The 18,070-nt window shown below is 41.1% G+C and overlaps 1 protein-coding gene across 1 annotated transcript; it reads left to right on the top strand.

Annotated features, from left to right (window-relative positions):
* Window positions 1–2,733: 2,733 nt before the first annotated feature.
* Window positions 2,734–3,102, top strand: LOC149181321 (uncharacterized). The gene has a single exon (XM_089414149.1). The coding sequence runs from the start codon at window positions 2,734–2,736 to the stop codon at window positions 3,100–3,102; it is 369 nt and encodes a 122-aa protein (XP_089270275.1).
* The last annotated feature ends 14,968 nt before the right edge of the window (window positions 3,103–18,070 follow it).

Here is an 18,070-nt window from a genome sequence, read left to right as displayed (position 1 = left end):
GAGAGAGAGAGAGAGAGAGAGAGAGAGATAGTTTTGGGATATTGAGTGGTGGTCGCTACATCTACACGAAAATCAATTCAAAGAAAAAGACCTAATCACAAAAATATTGAGAATATTTGATCAACGAAATACTTAGTAACAAGATCTTAACCAACTAAAGTATCCCTAAAACTAATATTTTTTTAAAATTAAATTAAATAATATGAAAATTAAATATTTATTTTATTTTTTTAATTATTTTTCTTTACCCTACTTTAAAAAATCAATCAAATTTTTCAATTCGCATTTGTGAAAAAGGAGTGTTTACATAGCAAAACAGTTTCCAATCATTGTTAGAAAATCAAAATTATTGCAAAGGATCAGAGGGTAGAGGGTATAAGTTGTTTTCAAGTTGCATTTGTTAAAAAGGGTGTTTACTTAGCAAATTAGTTTCCAGTCATTGTGGAAGTTTTCCTGTGTTATTGGTAAAAATCAAAAATTAAATTTTAAATTTAAAAATGTTTTATGGTTAAAAATAAAATATTAAGTTTTAAATTTAAAAATATTTTCCATTTTATTAATTGTATCTTTTATCGTGTTGTTTGCATTATGTTCATGGTTTCTTTTGTTTTGTTATACCGGTGTTTGTGTTCATTTTGAGGGGTTATATTTTTGGATGTTGTTATTGAATTTTAATCCTTTAAGTGGGTGTGTGTAAGACAAATTTAAATTTCCAAAAATGTTTACGCTCAGTTATTTTGTTATTAACATTTATTATTACAATTCAAATTTTTAACATTATTTTGTTATTAACATTTATTATTACCATTCAAATTTTTAACATTAATATGAAAGTAATTTTTTGTTTAATGATTTAAAATTATTTTTATTTTATTTATATGTATTATTAAAATATTTATAATAAATAAATAGTTTTTAAATAAATAAATTCCTGTGTTTATTAAAAAAATTGCAATCACTAATAAGTAGTCTTTTTTTTATTATAAATTTAAAAATTGTTAAAATGGGTTTTTCTCTCTTATATGTGATTGTTTTATTTTGTAATTTATAATGACAAGATTGATATGCAATTGATTTTGGGTTATTAAAATGGGTTTTTCTCTGTTATATGTGATTGTTTTATTTTGTAATTCATAATGACAAGATTGATATGCAATTGATTTTTTATGTTGTTGCATATTTTGTTGGTATGATTCAAAGTATTATTTGTTTTTATTATTAATTAGATGAATGTTTTAAAAAATTGTAAATATTTTTGTAATTTAATATTGTTCATATAATAATGATATAATTTAAATAGATAATTGTTCAAAATGGTTTATTTTTAATTATTATTTAGTTGTTTTGTTATTATTATTTATCTTTTAAGAATTGAATTAAAATGAAATTGGTATTTATTTTCACTTAAATTGATAGTTCTTGAAATATGATAGTGGTTGAAAGTGTTTTGTTATTTTATTTTATAAGTCTTATTTACTAATATTTTCAAGTCTCAATACTATAATTGGTTGAGGATGGGCTTCTTTAGCAAGGCCACCTAGAATCAAACCTCACAAAATAGTTTTAAAGTTCATGTGGCATTCACTAACACTACTGAAAAAATGATATTTGATTTACTATATTATTTATTATTGTTTAAAATGATTTTTCCTATATTTTGTATTTAATTGTTTTGTTTCATGTTGATAAATTGACAACTATTTTTCTTAATTGCTAAAAAAAAAATGTAAACTATAAATGTTTGTAATGCATTGTAAATTGGTATTGTTTTTAATTTTTTAATTTTTTATTTATTTATTTAAAAATAATTATTCTATTTAAAAATAATTATTCTACTATGAATATAATTAAACTAATTATATTGTTAAACATGATTATTTAAAAGTGCTTTATATTCTTTATCATAAAGATAATGTGTAAATATTTTTATATTAAATATAAAATTAATAAATAACATTTAAAAATATATAATAATAAATATTCTAATTTAAACCAAAAATATAATATCTATATATATATATAATAAGGAGATATATAATTTCATTAATATTTAACATGAAATCGAGGTGTCATTTAAAACAAACATATTTCAATATTATTTATAAATAAAATGTTTAAGGATTGAATTTATATATGAAAAGTAACTAAAAAGAAAAATTATGGAAAGAAAAATTGTTTTAAATCCAGTATGAGAATGATGTATAATTCATTTTATGGAATTGACACTTAACTTACTTATATATATATATATATATATATATATATATATATATCAATCCTGTATCTTGATTTTTCTCGCGCATCGCTGCTACCTCTACGAGCGCCCCTCTGCGACCCCTCCTCACAGCCATGGCTTTAGAGGGAGGCTCTAAGCCTCCTTCCTCCCTCCCTCCTAAGCTCCTGGCCTTCAAGCAGCTGGTGGGCGACTGCAGCAAGCGTCCAATTTCAGCCTCCCAGCAGAAGTTCGTCAAGAAGATGGAAGCAATCCCGACCGTCGCTCTTCCAGCTAAAGAACCCTATCATGCTACCCTGAATATCGCAGAAAGAGGACTCATTGGCCAGTTCACTAGGTTATGGCCATCACCAAGAGCCATCGAATCGTAGGTGCAACGCAACTGGAGACCGCCGGTTTCAGAAGGAATAAAATGCCACTTCATTGGTAAGGGTTATTTCATTTTCATTTATGACTGCATTGAAGATAGGAACCTCATATTTAGAAACGGGCCATACTTCATGGGTCCCCAGGGTCTGTACCTGAACAAATGGACACTGGACTTTGATCCAACCCAAGATGTGCCCTCGGTTGTCCCTGTCTGGGTGCGCCTCCCTCATTTACCCTTGCACTATTGGAGTCCGAAGACTTTAGAAGCCATCGGAAACACCCTTGGAAAATACATTGACAGAGCAGACAGGAAGGGACAATACTCCTGTGCCAGAATTTGTGGCGAGGTTGATCTAAAAGTTGGGCTTCCAGAAGCCATAAAACTAATAGTGGCAGAATGGTCTCACGTACAAGAACTGGATTATGAGCAACTACCTTTCAAGTGCAGGCATTTCCATGGATATGGGCACTTTGCAAGAAACTGTAAAAAGAAAATTTAGGAAGAAGCATAGAAAATGAAAGGAGATCAATGGACAACGGTGCAGAAGACGGCCTCATCAAAGCAGCGCGGCAAAACGAGTGGGAAAGGGGCTCAAGCGAGACCCATTGTGCCATCCACAGAGCTACAACTGAAAGGGGCAGTACCCCCCAGAACAGATCTTCCCTCAAATTCCTTCGCAGCTCTCAGCACACAGGAAGAATCCCCTATTATAGCAAGTGATGCAAAAATTGAAGAGACAAAAATTGAAGGGGAAGCCCTTCTAGATTTAAGCAAAATGAACTGGAAGACCAAAGTTGGGATGGTTGTAAGTGCAAGGGGAACCTCAAGAGGACTTGCCACAGTTTGGATGGAGGAATTGTTCCAGTTGGAGAACTCCTTCGAGACTTAACATTGGATTTACACCGAGCTTCGACATAAAGCAAGTAAGCTCACTTTCACCCTGTTTAATATTTATGTTCCTGTCCTTTACCTTGAGAAAAAAGAGTGTTGGCAAACACTTCTCGATTTTGTAGATAGCTATTCTCCCATGAACATTGTAATCACAGGATATCTAAACATCGTTCTTGACCCAAGAGAAAAAAGAGGGGGTAACAATAGCAGAGATCCATTGCTTCCCCTTGTGGAGGACATAATTCAGCAGTGGGATCTTCTTGATCTTAAACCCAAGAAGGGGAGATACACTTGGACCAACAACAGAATAGGGGCAGCACACATCTCAGCCGGCTCGACAGATTCCTAGTGCAGAGCACTATTTTGATGGATAAGAGAATAGTATCATCAAGAATCCTATGAAAGCTCACGTTAGACCATAAACCCATCCTCTTACAACTGGATGAGGAAGAAAACCTGGGGCCTATACCATTCCACTTCAGCCCTTTGTGGATAGAGCAGAAAGGGTTTACAGAAGTTGTTGCCAAGGCTTGGTCTATCACGATCACAGGGTCACCCAGTTATGTATGGGAGCAAAAATTGAAAGCAACCAAAGCAGCTCTGAAAGAGTGGGTCAAAACACCTCCCAACACCTTCACCACATATAGAAAAGAAATTGTCCAACAGTTAGCAGAATTACAGTTGGAGATGGAGGGCAAAGACATAACCACGCAAGAATTGGAGAAAGAACAAGTTGCCCAACTTGCTTCTTTCAGCTCCTTCAGAAAAGAAGAAGAATTTTGGCGGCTTAAGTCCCGAAGCCTATGGTTGAAAGCAGGTGACCGAAACACAACCTTCTTCCACAGGCAGTTCAAAGCCTGCCTCTCCTGGAATCACATCTCAGAAATCACCTCAGCAGATGGGACAGTCGCCAAAGGTTTTGCCCAAGTTAAAGAAGCTGCTGAAACTCACTTTCAGCAGTTATATACAGAGGATGGAACAGGAGATGAGGCGATCTCCAATGACTTCCTCTCCCAGATCCCTTCCTTGGTTAATGAGGAGAATAACTCAAATCTTATGAAGCCCTTCACTGAGGAAGAAATTAGTAATGTAATATGGGACATGGAGCCTGACAAAGCCCCAGGCCTAGATGGTTTCTTAGCACACTTCTATAGAGCTTGTTGGACAATCATCAAATCTGACCTTCTAAGAATGGCAAAGGCTTTTCAGAAAAAGGAAAAAGTGGGAGGCAACACCAAATCCACCTTTCTTGCCTTAATACCCAAACAAGTGAATCCAGCTACCTTTGACAGATTTAGACCCATCTCGTTATGTAATGTCTCTTACAAAATTCTTGCTAAATTGCTCGCAAATAGAATTAAACCCTTGCTAAGTAAGCTTTTTTCTCCCAGTCAAGGAGGGTTCATAGTAGGAAAACATATTTTGGATAATGTGATACTTGTTCAGGAATCCATGCATTCCAGTCACCAGAGGAAGGAGCAAGGGACGTTGATCAAGTTGGATATGACCAACGCCTTTGATTGGGTAAAACTATCATTTCTTTACAAAGTTCTTCTCTCCTTTGGATTCAGCCCAGCTTTTGTGAACCTGACCAAGGCCTGCACTGACAAACCTTGGATCGCCCTACTAGTAAATGGCTGACCTGCCTCTTATTTCCAAGCCTCAAGGGGGATAAGGCAAGGATGCCCGCTATCTCCCTTTCTGTACATAATAATGGCAGACACCTTGAGCAGGAAATTGATAGCGGAAAAAAACAAAGGTACTCTCCCGGGCATCCGACCAACGACTGGATTAGAACCAATCAACCATGCCTTGTTTGCAAATGATTCTCTACTGTTGGGAGGAGCTTCCACACGAATAGCAAAGGAATTCAATGGGACCTTGCAAAGCTTCTGTATCATTTCAGGAGCGCTTATTAATAAAAGAAAAAGTGCAGTGTACAGTTGGAATACAGAGGAGCAAACCATACTTCGAATTGCTAGAATCTTGGACTTTCCGGGCTATGCCTCCTAGGACAAAATACAATACCTGGGACTGCCTTTAACCCTGGGGGCTAACCGAGCCTCACTCTGGACTAAAGCCATCAGCAAGATCAAAACCAAGATAGCTGCTTAGGGTGGGCAGTGGCTCAACTACGCTGGCAAGCTAATCCTCATAAAATCTGTCCTTTCCTCTCTCCCTATCAGGCCTCCTTCCTCCTGGCTCCAAAGACAATCATGGATCAGATTTCACAGCTACTCAGAAACTTCCTATGGCAGGGAGGCAAAGGAAACGAGAGGAAATTTCACTTAGTTAGTTGGGACACAATGAAAAGGCCAAAGCTGGAAGGAGGTCTCCAGATTAGAGACCCTGGCCTGGCCAACATTGCCTTAGGTGGCAAAATCCTTTGGCAGCTCTACTCCAATAAACACCATCTAGTCAGCCAATTACTCCGGAATAAATACTTCAAAGGAGCCTCATTGAGAAACCTCCAAGGGGAGTGTGTTCCCAAAGGCACGTTGCTTTGGAACCTATGTAGAAAAGGACTTGCCACCTTCCAAAACCAGCTTTGCAAGGTGCCTGGAAATGGAGCAAATATTACGATATGCCAAGATAAAATCATGGGCAAACCCCCCTTGAACATACAGTGGAGTTAGCTGATCTCTGTGATTGGCTCTCCCAGCACGGCTTGCACTGTCTTGCTGACATTTCTGCTTGGGACAGTCAGGGGAATTGGGAGGACTGGGTCTTCCCCAACCTTCTAGCACATTTACTTCACCAAAAGCACCTTCTCTTGGATAAGCTGAAGGGCTTGGCACCTGTTAACTTACATGCATTGGATCTCTGGAGATGGGGGAAGACAAGAGTCTACACCCCTGTGCTTGGCTTTGCAGCCTTGCAATCCACACAAAATCAAGTTCTCAACCCTTTCATCTGGCAGCGCACATGGATGCATACAGAATCCCCAAGGTGAATTTTTCACTTGGCTACTTATTCACATGAAAGTGTTGACAGGTGAAAATCTTGCCCACAGAGGCATTATAGGGCCACATTGGTGCATTTTGTGTAGATCGGCATCTGAAAACGTGGACCACCTCTTTGTAAGTTACGCCTTTGCCCAATCGGTATGGGTTCTTGTCCTCCATGGTCTCAACGCACCCACCCCTCTCCAATGTACAATCATGGAACTCTTCTCCACCTGGACTGCAAGGTACCCTAGGACTCTCAGCGCACAATCACTGTGGAATCGGATCTGGCACTCCATTCCCAAGTTCATTTGCTGGAAGCTCTGGCTCGCCCGAAATAACTGGATATTCAACAATGTAACATCCTCTCCCTTGTCAATGGTTGCCAGAGCTAAGGCGTCCTTGATGGAAGCTCTAGGAAACTACTCCAGCAAGTTAGACAATACCCTCACAACTGAAGAACGAAGCTGGCTAGGAACCCTTCTCATTCGGGACAGCAAGAAAGTACTTGCTCGCCCCACATTCAATCCTGCTTGGCGCATTAGAACATTGGATGCAGAGTTCCAAACCTGGTGGAGGAAGCAGGGAAAGGTAACCATTTTCTTCGATGGCACCTCTAAAGGCAATCCAGGGATCTCTGGTGCAGGTGGAGTGGTCTACTCTCAGGACGACTCCCGAATAGATAGCTACAGCTGGGGACTAGGACAGAGCACAAACAACCAGGCTAAAATTCTCGGGCTTCTTAAAGGCTGCCAGATCGCTCAGGAGCATGGACATAAAGCTCTTCAGGTCTTCGGGGACTCAGAGCTCTTGATAAAGACATTAAACTCAGAGGAGCACTTTAGTAATCCGGCTCTTAATAATACTCTCCAGAGGCTGTGGGGCCTGCTAGTTTTTTTTACCTCCTCCTCCTTTTTTCACATCCTCTGCAGTTCAAACAAGGAGGCAAATATCAAAGCCAATGAGGGATGTTGTCTGACTCAAGGGTTTTTCAAAAAAACTCAGAAGAGCCTATGTGGATTGCCATACCATAGCTCAACAGCATTGTGCGGATCAAAATTTGCCCCGAGTAACCGTTGGATCTCAGTGATCAATGGTCCAGATTAAACAACAGAGGAACCTAAAGGAACTATCAGAACCGACCGATGGAGATGATTAAGGGTCATTGCATGTGAAAGAGTGCAGGAGTTAATGCAGTGAAAAGGCAAATTTATAACCTCGAGTGGTATTTCAAGCGACAAAGCAGTGGTAAGTGGTATCGAGGGCTTGGCTCTGATTCCACTAATCGGAGGACACGTAGCAGCGGAGGAGTGAGGGGAAACCGCTTTATTGGGTGGTTAACCCCCGTGTGTGTTGTCAACCCGAAGAAAATGTGAACCGTCGGATCTACTAAGAGTAGATCAATGGCGGAGGTTTAATATGCAAGTTGGTCGATCGGGGATCAGGTATGGAAGCGACACGCGATAATGCGAAGGGCCAATGGGTGCAGACCCGATGAAGTTATGTGCGCGAGTTTATAAAGTTTGAAGTCTGACAATTCAATCGCATATCGGATGTGGAGGAGGTGTGTATTAATGTGAGCCGCGGAGGAGCCGATACCTGATTGTGATAAAGGTGGAACCTCGAAAAGCTTTTCAAGATCGTACTAAGGCAGAAAGGTTTGTTTTGTGGATATTTCCTTTGTAATGGTTTATAAGGAAATAGCGCTGATGGAATGTTTTTACGTGTTAATTATATATAACCAATGTTAAGAAAGGAAAAGGTTATATATACGTGGTTAAGGGCTAATGAAGATTAATGAGAGGGTTTTAAAAGTCTCGATAAGTATCTATGGCTAGGAGTTAGCCTATGTTGATTAATAGGGGCCTTAACCATTGGAGGCCGATTGCATCGCTAAAAGGAATGGTCTATGATCCGACATCGTCGACAGCTCTTCTCTGATGCGATTATTCAAGGATCGTAAACTCAATATTTTGGATCGATGGACAGTCTCGAAACTAAGAAGGAAAGATTGTTAGGCATTGTAAGGATTTGTGAACTCAAGCCTCCATGTAATGTCGGTTGATTAGGCTACGGCCCAACCATTTATCTATAAATATATTAACCGTTTTAGTTAAAATATATATATAACAACACAATTATTTTATTGTTATTCATAAATAAAATATTTTGATTTTCACTTTTGTTAAAACATGTCAATATTAATTCAATATTTATATGATAAAAGTTATTTAAAGTATAAATAAATAAATTATATTTAAAACATTTCAATAATGTGTTGTTAAATATAATCTTATGGAATGCAATATGAAGTATTATGTAAACAATAATATTTAAAGTTGAAATACCCATGGGTTAAGCTAACAAAAAAAAATATGCTAAATATAAAGTAGATATATATCTTTCTCATCATGAAGTTAACACATTGTATTTATAAAAATAATAATAACCCAAAAAAATTAAAAATAAATATTAAATAAAATATTTCAATATTTATTATAAATAAAATATTTAATTTTTTTTAATGAATAAAATATTTCAAAATTAACTTTTATAATAATTAAAATTTAATTTAATTTAAAAATAAGTAAATGAATAAATAAATAATTATGTTAAAATATTTAATGTTGTATGAATGAAAACATATCATTCCCTTACTTTTTAATCATATAGATTTATTATAGATATGGGTTTATCATATTTGTAAAGAATATTTTAAGCTAAGCTATTATAAGGAAGTCATCAACCTCTCTGACTAACTAGAATTATCTTTCTAGCTTGACTAGTGCTCACTCCATATAAACACACACAACGAATTTCCAAAAATTACTCAGCAGGGCTTTCGAAGATGGCAATAAGAGATCGATTTTCCGATATTCATTATTCAAATCATCGAGGCCTAAGCTCGTTTTGATTGCCTGCAAGAGATCCAGAATTTTTCTGAACCAGAGAGAAATTGTTGAAGTGGCTGAGAAAGTGGGTTTCAGAGTCATAGTTGTAAGGCCCCCGAGTTGCAGATCGTTTGGCGAAGGGCACACGATGGGCGAGTGGGCGAAGAGCTGGAGTAACCGGCAAGTTGGGTGCGCCCGCATGGTGTGACGCGTTGGGCCAAACGAGGGGAAATGCGAAAGTCATCCGAAAATGACTAAGTGTTGAAATGTGCGATGATGAGTTTATATGGTGGGGCAGTCCCGGGTGTGGGCGCCCTCACCATGGACGACATGGGAAAAGTAGCAAAGTGCCAAAAGATGGGTCGGCTTGGCCTAGGCCGACGCCACCATGATGGGCGAGCTACCATATATATAGCGCAGGCGAAGTTAGAGAAGAGGCATTCAAGTTCGAAGATCAAAGTAAGAGTCCAAGGTCTTAGCAAGCAAGAAGTGCGAGTTCATTGGCACTTTAAAATGAAGGCAAAGGTGCAGGCGATGCTAGGGGCCAAAGCACCCTAGTCGCAGGTCCGGGAGACAGTCGAAAGGCCACAGGCTGAACGGAACCGCAAGCGGGCCAAACGTTCAGGTGAGGTTGAACGGGCGAGTCGAGTCGGTGAACGAGCGAGTTGGGCGAGCGCATGAAGGCGCGGACTGAAACGGCGGTTGGTGTGCAGGTTCACCGGGCGAGTTGGCGAACTCAGGTGAACACACCACAAGTTGAACGAGCTGAACGGGATAGTGTTTGGGCATTCGGGCGGATAGCTGAATAGGATAACGTTCGAGCGTTCGGGCGGACAGCTGCATGAGTTGGCGTTCAGGGCGTTCAAGCGATCAGTTGAATGGAGGGTTGAACGAGTCAGAGTTCAGGCATTTGGGCAGACGATTATCCAGGAGCGGGCGAGACATCGTTCGGGCGGCCGGTTGAACGTGCAACGGGTGGTCAATGTTCGGAAGTGTGAACAGGCATGGTTGGTGTGACTCGGCCGGAGGGCGAATCGAGCTAAACGAAGTGTCGAGCAGGAGTAAATGGAGGCGAGTCAAACGACCGGGCGGGCGACACGGTTCGCAGGTGCAATGAGCTAAATGGTGGGTCGTTCGGGAGAGTTGGCACGGTAAACAGTGAATGTGTGCGGAGGTAAATGACGAGCTGGGCGCCGGTGAAACGGCGTAGCAAACGAGCAGAGGGCGTCGGGCGGTGCGGACAATGGGCACGCCCAAACGAGTCGGCGACCCGTGGGCTGAACGACGATCCTGTGCGAGTTGTGCGACGGGTGAAGGAGAGGCACAGGTGGTCTGAACGACGAAGTGCCGATTCTGAACGACAGATTGGTCGAGGCTGCACGGTGGTGCAGGCCAAGTGTAAATTGCAGGTTTATGAGAGGAAATCTGGGGGTTTCTCTCCATTGTACATTTACATGTAAAAACTAAATATTATCATTATTATCGGGCAGACTCTTATTTGCAGGGAGTTTCCCCTCCCGAGTTATATCCGTTGTGTACTTGTGTTTAATGATGATAATGTATGTATGAAGATGTTATGAATGTTTCCGTTGTGTTAATGAAAGATTGTACTTGGTAAAGTTGAAAAATAAACTAAGTATAGAAAGTAGGCGTAGTCCACATCCGCAAGTATTGTTAAAAAGAAAGTGGGTGGTGGTGCCGCACCCCCGATCGTGCGGTTGGAAGAGTACCGCCAGGGTAGGGGTGTGACAGGTGGAATCAGAGCTACTAAATACGTGATGAGGAGCTGATCCCACTGCACTTCATGATAGGTGGTATCAGAGCTCCATGTTTTGCGGGCTTTGGTGATTCAGAATTGAAGTGAAGCTAATCCTACTTTGTGGCAGTTGGTATCAAGACTTCTGATACAAAGAAGACTAAAGACTTTGCAGGTGGTTTAGGTTTTGTAGGTGACTTTGGTGGATGGTCTATACAAGATCACAAAGAAGGCAAATAGCAAGAATGGCGAAGAACCTCAGGATATAACAGGTGAATCTAGCAAGGATTCTAGTGAAGCTTTCTTTGACAAGGTATTGGATTGCATGGAGGAATTTGCTCTCGATATGGCTTCAATGAGAGCCGAGAACTTGCAAGTTCATGAAGGCTATGAGAAGGTGAAAGGGGAGCTGGAAGACCTCAAGGTTCGATACGAGTATATTGAATGGCAGTATGCACAAATGGAAGAAGTCAAGAAGATTAGTGAAGCAAAGGATCAAGGTTTGGCTGAAATCTTGAAGTTGTAGCAAGCTCTTGATGATGCTCAGAATGAGATCGCGGTTTTGAAGAAGGTTGTTGGGCACAACTCAGGTGGAGGTGTGGCTCATGTGAAAGTCAAAGAGTCGGATTCTTATGACAGGACGAGGAGTGCGAAAAATCTTGGTAACTTTCTATGGGATATGGAGCAATACTTGGAGCGCTTGGGGATGAACAATGAAGAGTCCAAAGTGAAGGTAGCTGCTCAATTCTTGATGAAGGATGCTAAGATGTGGTGGCGAAGGAGGATGGATCAGATTGCCAATGGCAATGTTGAAGACATAACTTCGTGGGATGACATGAAGAAGGCTTTGCAAACCCATTTCAGTCCACAAGACGAAACATGGGATGCAAGGATGAAGATAAAATACATAAAGCAAATGGGAAGTCTACAGGCATATCAGCGAGAGTTCTCAAGTGCAGTTTTGGAACTTCCAGACATGGCGGAGAGGGACAAGGTGTTCAACTTTATCATAGGGCTAAAACCTTGGGCGCGGAATGAAGTGAAGAGGCAAAAGATAAAGACACTTGAGGAGGCATTTGCTATTGTGGATCGTTTGGTGGAACACTATGATGAGGGTTCCGATGAGAAGAAGAAAAAGTATGACAAACCGAAAGAGAAAACTATGAAAGATGACAAACCGAAAGAGAAAACTATGAAAGAGGAGACTTCGAGATCGCATGACAAGGTGAAGACGAAGAAACCGTTGAAGTGTTGGATTTGTGAGGGACCACATGTGGTGAAGAATTGTCCTTCAAGACCAAAGGTGGTTGCCTTGGCACAAGCCAATATGAAGAAGAAAGAAGAGACTTCTGTAGGGGTTATGCAGATTTTGGGAGCTGTAGTGGCTACGGAAGCAGTCTCACGAAGAGACCCGGAAAGAAACAAATTGGAGTATGTCGAAATGAAGGTTGGGAGTGTTGTTGTACTCACTATGGTGGATAGTGGGGCAACTCACAACTTTATGAGCGAGGATACTGCGAGAAGGATTGGACTAAAGTTTGTACCAGTGCAGGCACAAATGAAGGCAGTGAATTCTCCTCTGGATTCTGTGATCGGTGTAGCTGAAAAGGTGGATGTGACACTTGGTGAATGGACTGGGAGAGTCGACTTCACTATAGTGTGGATAGATGACTATGAGGCTGTACTGGGCATGGAGTTTATGAAACAATTCGAAGCGATGGTTGTTCCCCATTTGAAGAAACTGTACATTTACGACGGACGAGAGGATGTACCTATCGGTGTTCCGACCATAGGAGTAACTAAGCCCGAATGTAAACTGACAGTGATGAATATGGAGAATGGGAAACGAGATGAAGAGGTCTATAAGCGGTTGTCTGTTGCAGAGGCAAAGCTTATGGAACAGTCACAGGTTATCAGGACATTGTCGGATAGCATCTTGGATCTATCTAGGAGGCTGGAGGCAGTGGAGGATGATGATGACGAAGAGTATGTGAGGCTGAATGTTCAGATGGAGGATCGAGAGGCATACTTGTAGAGAATGGAAGTGGAAGATTTGAATAGGTGGATTGAGTTGATCAGTGAGGGAGAGCCTTCAGGCTCTACTCCCTCCTCATCTACTTAGACTATCATGGAGATGAGGCTCATTGTTAGTTGCTCATGGCAGTGAGTCTCCAACATTTTGAGCAGGCATCTAGGGGTGAGATGACACAGATTGACAGGTAGCATGCAGTGGACAGTCATGATGATGTAGGGGCATGAGTTCTTGTGGAGGTGATGCATGGTTGGATTATCTACCCAACTAATCACCGACATGAGGGGTACCAGCACATGATTCCTTGCAGAGCAGTGGCACATCTATGGCGTGAAACAAGGTTGAAGAGTGGACATATGGATTACCCATATACACAGTTGTGTGGATGGTTGTCTTGGCGACGGATGGTTGCTAGGATGGAGAATTTCTTAGGACGACAATGACTTGAGGTGGGGGAGAATGTAAGGCCCCTGAGTTGCAGATCGTTTGGCGAAGGGTGCACGACGGGCGAGTCGGCGATGAGTTGGAGTAACTGGCAAGTTGGGCGCGCCCGCACGGTGTGACGAGTTGGGTCGAACAAGGGGAAACACGAAAGTCATTCGAAAATGACTAAGTGTTGAAATGTGCGACAGTGAGTTTATATGGTGGGGCAGTCCTAAGTGTGGGCGCCCTCACCATGGCCGACATGGGAAAAGTAGCAAAGTGCCAAAAGATGGGTCGGCTTGGCCTAGGGTGACGCCCCCATGATGGGCGAGCTACCATATATATAGTGTGGGCAAAGTTAGAGAAGTGGCATTCAAGTTCGAAGATCAAAGTAAGAGTCCAAGGTCCTAGCAAGCAAGAAGTGTGAGATCCTTGGCGCTCTAAAACGAAGGCAAAGGTGCAGGCGAAGCTAGGGGCCGAAGCACCCTAGCCACAGAACTGGGTGACAATCAAAAGGCCACTAGCTGAATAGGACCGCAGGCGGGCCGAACGTTCAGGTGAGGTTGAACGGGCGAGTCGGGTCGGTGAACAGGCGAGCTTGGCGAGCGCACGAAGGCGCAGACTGAAACAACGGTTGGTGTACAGGTTTGCCAGGTGAGTTGGCGAGCTCGAGCGAACGCACCACAGGTTAAACGAGCTGAAAGGGATAGTGTTCGGGTGTTCTGGCAGACAGTTGAATGAGATAGCATTTAGACGTTTTGGGTGGATAGCTGAACGGGATAGCGTTCGGGCATTTGGGCGGACAGCTGAACGAGTTGGCGTTCGGGCCGTTCGGGAAGTCGGTTGAATGGAGGGCTGAACGAGTTAGTGTTCAGGCGGACGGTTCAACAAGCATGTGAGACATCGTTCGGGCGGTCGGTTGAACGTGCGACAGGAGATCGACGTTCGGAAGTGTGAACGGGCGCGATTGGTGTGACTCGGCCGGAGGGCGAGTCAGGTTGAATGAAGCGTCGAGTAGGAGTAAACGGAGGCGAGTCAAACGACCGGGCGGATGACACGGTTGGCGGGTGCGACGAGCTGAATGATGGGTCGTTTGGGCAAGTCAACACGGCGAACCGGTGAACACGTGCGGAGGTGAACAATGAGATGGGTGCCGGTGAAACAATGGAGCAAACGAGCTGAGGACGTCGGGCGGTGCAGACGACGGGCACGCCCAAACGAGTCGGGTGGTGTGGACGACAGGCACACCCAAACGAGTCGAGCGACTCGTGGGCTGAACGATGAGCCAATGCGAGTTGTGCAACGAGTGAAGGAGAGGCACAAGCAGTCTGAACGACGAAGTGCCAATTCTGAACAACATATTGGTCAAGGCTGCACGATGGTGCAGGCCAAGTGTAAATTGCAGGTTTATGAGAGGAAATCTGGGGGTTTCTCTCCATTGTACATTTACATGTAAAAACTGAAGATTATCATTATTATCGGGCAGACTCTTATTTGCAGGGAGTTGCCCCTCCTGAGTTATATCTGTTGTGCACTTGTGTTTAATGATGATAATGTATGTATGAAGATGTTATGAATGTTTCTGTTGTGTTAATGAAAGATTGTACTTGGTAAAGTTGAAAAATAAACTAAGTATAGAAAGTAGGCGTAGTCCACATCCGCAAGTATTGTTAAAAAGAAAGTGGGTGGTGGTGCCGCACCCCCGATCGTGCAGTTAGAAGAGTACTGCCAGGGTAGGGGCGTGACAATAGTTCTTTCACCAAATTTGAACACCCTAATGAAAGAAATGTACACAATTATCAATTCCTCCAATGTTTTCATGGGAATCTATGGTGCAGCATTGACACATTTTCTGTTTCTTCCACCAGGGGCTGTGTTTGTACAGGCGGTCCCTCTGGGAATAGGGTGGGATTCTCGTACTTTCTTTAGAAGGTCGGCCATGAAGATGGATTCGATCTCATATCTTGAATACCCAAACCTGCCGCGGGAAAGCTCGTTGTATGATGAGTATCCCAAGGATCATCCGTACCTAAGGGATTTAAAGTCTGTGAATGCTAAAGGGTGGGAGGCAACGAAGAAGGTGTACTTGGACAATTAGAATGTGAAATTGCATTTGCCTCACTTAAAAAGAATCCTCATCAAAGCGTTGGACCTGATTCACTCGAGAAGTAACCTGATTCACTCTAGATTGTCGGTAGAAGTTAATAGTCGGCAGGGTTAGGTAAAAAATAAATGAGAGCCAATGAAATCCTTGTAGATTCACCGGATAGCTTTATGTATAAATCTCAATTTGTGGAATACAATCTATAAGCTTTTGTGTTCATTGTTTTCTCTTATATGGTATCGGAGCTCAGGTTGTGAGAGTTGAGGGTCGTAAGGCATTGGCCTGAGGAGCATTGGTGTGTTGCGTGATGTGAAGAAGTGAAGTGTTTGTTTTGTAAGATATTCTTTGAGGCCGGGGATCTGAGTTGTGGTGGTGAGGTTGTGTGTTGAGTGCAATTTGTGTGGAGTTGAGCTAGGATAAAGTGTTGGAGGTTGTCCTACATGTGGAATGGCCGTTTTGCAGAGGATTTGGCAATCGTGGGTGTTAAATTATGTTGAGAGAAGCACCAGCAAATGTAGCACACTAGTGAAGCCATAAAGAAGAGTCGTTGTTGTTGTTTGAAGGTCGTTGGAGCCATTGGAGACGCGCAACAACTATCTGGAGGACGGGTTATTATGGATGTCTACACTGTGGAGATTTTTGAGGAGTTGTTATGGCTTCTTAGATTTCCCAACTCCACTGAAGTGTGACTTTGTCTTACTTTCTATTCAAGTGTGCTTGCCTAGCATGAGGAAGTTGGATTTGTGTGTGTAGCATTAGAGTGTTTTCCAAAGCAAACCTTCAAGTTTGACTATGTTGGAGAGTTATTGTGTGTTCTCGTTGAAGATAAAATTTGTTGTTCATGGACCTATAGCATTAAGGGACCTGCAGAGGATCGATAGAAGATATCTACGAAGAGGAAACATGTCGTAGCTTGTTTGATGGTTTTAATGAAAAGGACTTTCTAACCGTTTTGTATTACTAGTGTGTAAGTTGTGGACGTTGTGTTATACAATGTGCCCTAAAGCATGTGAGTAAGCCTAGTGTGAATTTTGTCGATTACAGTGTTAAAGTAGACTCACTACTGTCGAGTTGTTAATAAGCGTAAATGAGAGCAAAGTGTTGGAGTCCATCTTGCTTAGAGAACTTATGGATGAAGGAATTGAAGAAAATGAACAACTTTCAAGAGAAAGTTGGTTTCAAATGTTGCAGGAAAAGTAACTCATAGATAAACTACACAATGGAGGGGTAACCCAAGTTGAATATCAATTGGATGAGCCAGTTGAAACTAAGTATAAAGATGTGGAAGAAGAAAAGGACCCAAATTATGATGATTTTGTAAATCTCACTAATGTTTACTAGTGTGCAGGTATTGGTATCAGTCAGGAAGAAACAACAGAAAAATAAGAATATAACTCAGTGGTAATGTCAATTGAACAATACTTAAAAACTCTCAATTATGGAAGTGAACATGTTGAAAAAGGAGTTGAAATGAATTGGCATCATCCTAGTCATAACAAGGAGCAATATCCAGTGTTCATGATCTGGAGTAAGAAGAAGAAGAAAGAAGTTTGGAGCAACAAGTTCAAGAAAAAGTTTCATTAATATATTGTAGCAAAGAAAGTCAAAATGAAATATTTAAGTAATGTTTGTAAGCCTAGTTGAGACTTAGACGAGTAGGCAAGTTAACATTTAGGTCGTGATTAAGGGGAGGTGTTAGAAATCATCAAGCCCATTGTTCCTATGACAATGATAACTATTTTAGATTGTCAATAGAAGTTAATAGTCGACATGTTTAGGTAGAAAATAAATGAGAGTCGATGAAATCCATGTAGATTCACCAGTTGGTTTTATGTATAAATCTCAGTCTATGGAATACAATCTATAAACTTTCGTGTTAACAATGTTTTCTCTGATATTTTAGAGGTTTTTTTTATCCTATGGATTTTTCTCATTTTTTCTTTGTAAAAGTCTATTTTGCATTTGGGTACTTGATAAAGCGATATTGGTATTCCTCAATGTATAATGCAACTTCATTGTAAGCTCAATTAGCTAATCTTATCTATGTACATAGGTGTGATAGATATATTTTTATTAAAACTTGGGCCTCTTTCATTGTGCTATATAAGAGACATCCTCTTATACTAAACAAGTATTGCAAAACAATTTCGGCTCTCCTCTTACTTGGCTCTCCTCGGTCACACTTTTTTATTGAAGCTTTTAACATCTACAAGTCTCATGTTCTTGTCATTTAATGTATCATTGTGAGATCTTTAGTGTCAGCTTCAATGTCGTATTCAACACTTTATTTTGAAGTTTTTTCTTTAATTTTTCCCTATCGGTTTTCCTGCTTTTATCTACCTTTAAAAGTCTATTTTGTATTTGGGTACTTGATAAAACCTTGTTACCATACATTGGTATTTTTCAATGCATAATGCATATTTTG

The sequence above is a fragment of the Pinus tabuliformis genome, chromosome 3_2, assembly GCF_031772625.1.
Source record: "Pinus tabuliformis cultivar Carrire ecotype Pingquan chromosome 3_2, CPIR1, whole genome shotgun sequence".
Taxonomy (NCBI): domain Eukaryota; kingdom Viridiplantae; phylum Streptophyta; class Pinopsida; order Pinales; family Pinaceae; genus Pinus; species Pinus tabuliformis.
This window is presented reverse-complemented; position numbering and strand designations above follow the sequence as displayed.

Excerpts from the sequence above, each read along its gene's own strand:
- LOC149181321 (XM_089414149.1), top strand. The coding sequence starts at position 2,734 with ATGGGTCCCCAGGGTCTGTACCTGAACAAATGGACACTGGACTTTGAT.